This window comes from Hydra vulgaris, chromosome 13 (genome assembly GCF_038396675.1).
Source record: "Hydra vulgaris chromosome 13, alternate assembly HydraT2T_AEP".
NCBI lineage: Eukaryota > Metazoa > Cnidaria > Hydrozoa > Anthoathecata > Hydridae > Hydra > Hydra vulgaris.
Window position 1 is genome coordinate 31,096,170 of NC_088932.1, and position 4,493 is coordinate 31,100,662.

General features: G+C 27.0%; 1 protein-coding gene across 1 annotated transcript; it reads right to left on the bottom strand.

The window, feature by feature from the left end:
• Nucleotides 1-1,024: 1,024 nt before the first annotated feature.
• On the bottom strand, nt 1,025-2,450 carry LOC136090154 (uncharacterized). Its single transcript, XM_065816269.1, has 2 exons — nt 2,271-2,450; nt 1,025-1,760 (listed from the first exon to the last, which is right to left on the bottom strand). The coding sequence occupies exons 1-2, from the start codon at nt 2,306-2,308 to the stop codon at nt 1,085-1,087; spliced, it is 714 nt and encodes a 237-aa protein (XP_065672341.1). The 5' UTR covers nt 2,309-2,450; the 3' UTR covers nt 1,025-1,084.
• Between the last annotated feature and the right edge of the window lie 2,043 nt (nt 2,451-4,493).

Below are 4,493 nucleotides of genomic sequence, written 5' to 3' on the forward strand. Positions count from 1 at the left end.
TCGCGTCTTAATCGAGAACAATATTAGAGAGCTTACGATATGAGAACGGCAACAGCAACGAAGACTTCAAAGGTCTGGGACGAGCGGTTGAATCTTTATGTCGCCGTTTTGAAATAAAATAACTTACGACTTTCCGTTACAAAAAATCAACATTGTTTTACGGAAAATTTCTAAATTAAAAATGGCTCCTTTAAGAAATGTTAGAAATAACTTCTTACTTGCATTAGAATCAAATATAATAGATAGCGAGGAATTCTTATTACTGTACAATTTAAATGTCTCTAAGAATCCTGATTTACCTTTTTGGAGTTATAGGCAATTTTGTTTAGAAAGCATTTCCGACGACGAATGCAAAAGCGAATTTAGATTTTTAAGGAGTGATATATATCGTTTAGTCAACGTACTTCAACTACCTCAAGAGTTTGTATGTTATAACGGATTGAAAGTTACTGCAATAGAGGCACTGTGCATTTTTTTAAAACGGTTTTCGGATTTATAGATGGCACTGTTAGGCCAATAACTAGACCTGGAAAAAACCAAAGAGTATTATACAATGGACATAAAAAGATACATAGTCTAAAATTTCAATCTGTTGTTGCTCCAAATGGACTTATAACTAACTTATTTGGACCAGTTGTAGGAAAAAAACATGACAGTGGTATGTTAGCGGATTCTAATTTATTAAACTTATTAGGACAACACTCATTTAATACTGCAGGTAACCCTTTATGTATTTATGGTGATCCTGCATATCCTCTTAGGGTGCATTTACAAACAGGATTTAAAGGTGGAGTGTTAACCCCACAACAGAAAATTTGGAACAAAAAAATGAGTGAAGTCAGAGTATCAGTTGAATGGTTGTTTGGAGATATTTTGAATTATTTTAAATTTTTAGATTTTTGAAAAAATTAAAAATTGGTCTAAATGCTGTGGGGAAAATGTACATAGTTTGCGCTTTACTAAATAATGGTCGAAGTTGTTTATATGGTTCACAGACATCTAATTATTTTGATATTATTCCACCTACCCTTGAAGAATACTTTGTATAAAAATAAAACTACAATAATATACAAATAAATGTCATTTATTTCCTGGAAAGTTGTTTTATTATTTCAACCATTGACGCTTGCTGCTGCGATTGTTGTTGCACCATTTCCTGCATCATTGTTTGTTGCTGTTGAAACAGCTTCAACATATCACAATGATTCTGAAGACTTTGCTTTTTTAATTCAAGCTCTTCCTTTTTAATAACCGCATCTCTTTCTCCTTTCTCTCGTAAGTATATAATAGTTTCTGAACTATTATTTCTTGTACGCTTGCATGCTTTTCCTTTGTTTCTTTCATTAGTTTCAGATAAAGTTTCCATACTACGCTTTCGCATTTCTGCAGCTTTACTGTGATCGTCAACTTCTTTTAATTTTTTGGCATCACTTTGCGAAGTGTGTGCTTCATCTGCTTCTTTGAATCTATCGATTATATCTGCAACAGCTCTATCAACCTCTGATTCTATGACATCAATTCCAGATGCCTTTTCTTCATCTATGGTTTTTTTTTTATGGTTTTCAATTAAAACATTTAAACGATCTCTTACAGCTCGTGACTTAACTTTAAAAAATGGTTGACTTGTAGAATTAAGAACACTCGCAATCTTTTCCCAACTTTTCCCTCTTTCTATGGACCCTTTTTTGAACTGGTATGGTTCATGTAACAAAATTTCACGAAGAAAAAACACATCATGATCCCCTGTCCATCTCATTGAACTAAGAAACAAAAAACTTAGTAAACTTGAATTTTTTGGCAGCAAAATATATACAGTAACAAATAATAAAATGATAAGTTAACAGAATAAAAAACAATAAGAACACAATTATCAACAACCCATATGAACATCACATAATATAAGAACATGTGTATATATATATATATATATATATATATATATATATATATATATATATAATATATGTATAATATAATGTATATGTAGATATATTTATATATATATATATATACATATAATATATGTATAATATCATGTATATATACATATATATATATATATATATATATATATATATATATATATATATATATATATATATATATATATATATATATATAATATATGTATAATATAATGTATAGTATATATATATATACATATATATATATATACATATATATATATATATTTATATATATTTATATATATATATCTTTATAAATTTTATGTATACTTCATAAATTCAATGCAGTAATTTTAAACTTACTTTGGTGCACTTTTTGAACAAGAACTGTTTTCATCCATTTTGGAGCCGTTTTCAGACAACGCGAGTTTAAATGTTTGGACGTTGTGGAAAAAGTTTTAAAACGGCACACCAGGGAATCCCATCCAGGACGCATGCGTACGGATAAATATTTAACATAAATTGTCGTGGTTGCCGTTGCAGTTCTCGTATCGTAAGCTCTCTATTATTGTTTATCGAGATAATATGAATACGTTGTAAACTTTCAAACTCATTTGTTTATTTCAGTGGAGAATGATTTTAATAATACGAAGTTATTTTTTTTGCAAATGGTTGAGAATATTTCGCCAAATGAACGAAATGCATATGTGGAAATTTTTAATCGGATTTATTGGAGATGTAATGGAAAAAAAACTAGTTACGTTTTAAGTATGATGAAAAATGACTTTTTATCAACAATGAATGTAAAAGAAAGGAAGAATTTCATTCAAAATTATTTATTAAAGAAAATTTTTTAAATTTATTAAAAATTTATGATTATGTTGAAGAAAGTGATGATATAGACTGTAATTTTGATCAATTATCTGTTTAATTTTTTTAGACAACTAATTAAAAAATGAATAATGAAAAATGGTCTGAAAATCGAATTCAATGGTTTGACAAACGTCACAAACTACATTATTCTGAACAGGAATGGGGGAAAATTTGGAATTATTAGCACCTGTATTTTATTTTCATTTTGTTATCATTGATGAATTTTTAACCAAAGATGACCATCAAGATGGAATATTTGGGGAATTTGAAAAAATAACAGAAATTATAAATAAAAATACTGAGCTGATCAAAAATAATCTCAATATACGTCATCTTTTAATGGAAATGTTAAATTTCATGATTGTCATTTGCAATAATGCAATTGAAGAAGACGAATTTATCGTAACAAAAGAAAAGGAAGAATAGCAAGAAGAGATAAAGTCATGTTCTCTTATATGAAATCAAACGTGGACATGAAAGATTTTCATTATATTTCAAAGCACGAAAAAAGATTATTGTTAAAAAAAACAATTAAAAATATTTTATGGCTACTTTAATAAATATTTTTAATGAGTAAAAATTTTTTTTTTAACTTTGTACTTTAAACTTTGTATTTTTTTAGGTTAACTAATTAAAAAAATGGAATTGTTTCACAAACATGGAAAGTATATTTCGAATATTTACGATAGGCCTGTTAAATGCAATCCTGATATGGCTTATGAATATCAAAGAGTAAAATATTTTTTTCTAAATATGGTAGTGAAGCTGTTCATTTTGATAAAAGTTTGGATATGAATGGAGATGGAGTAAAAGAAGCCAATGAGGAAATTAATAAATTAATTCGAAAAGATGGTGAAAAAAATGGTTTTAAAGAAAGATTAAAAACTTTACAAATTTATATTCGAGCTCTATGCAAATTATTTACTTTAAATAAAGAAGATATCGAATATTTGAAAAAAAGGATTGAATATAAGAAAGAGAAACAAAGAATGAGAGACAAAGTTATGTTTGATTTTATTGAAAAAAATGTTCCTCAGTTTAATAGAGAAATCATGAAATATTTTTATTTGCAAATTGAAATTGAAAATATATTATTTGTTCGTGAAGAATTACAGAGTTCGTTTTTAAAAACAATGGAATATTTGAGTACTTTTTTTGATTAAATTTTTATATTTTTTTCGTTAGATTACATAATAAAAAAAATGGTAAAACTAACAGTACGAGCAACTATTAGTTTTATGAAACCTGTTGTAAGCACATCACGTTATATAGAACTATGTGCAAATCGTCAAAAAGCTAAAATTGTTTATGTAATGAACGAACCAAAGAAAAAACTTTTATAATATTTACGAAGAAACTGTATTTGAAAATTATACTTTAATATAAATTTTTTAATAATTTTTTATGATACATAATAACAAAATGGATGTGGTTTGCGAATTTGAAATTGTTAAAAACAAAGATGGAAGCTTTGGTGTCGTTGAAGATATTGATAATTCCAACAATGTTTATCAAGATTTTACAAGACTAGCTTATTTGAATTTTAAAGATAAAGATTTAGCAGAATGGGGCTGTTTGGAAGATTATCATCATAAAGTAATATCTCAAGAAGAATTTGATAATTTTGGAGAAACAACGTAAAGAAATGTCTCAAAAAGAATTTGACGAATTTGTAAAACAAGTGCGACAAATCAAACCTGAAAAACTACGAGT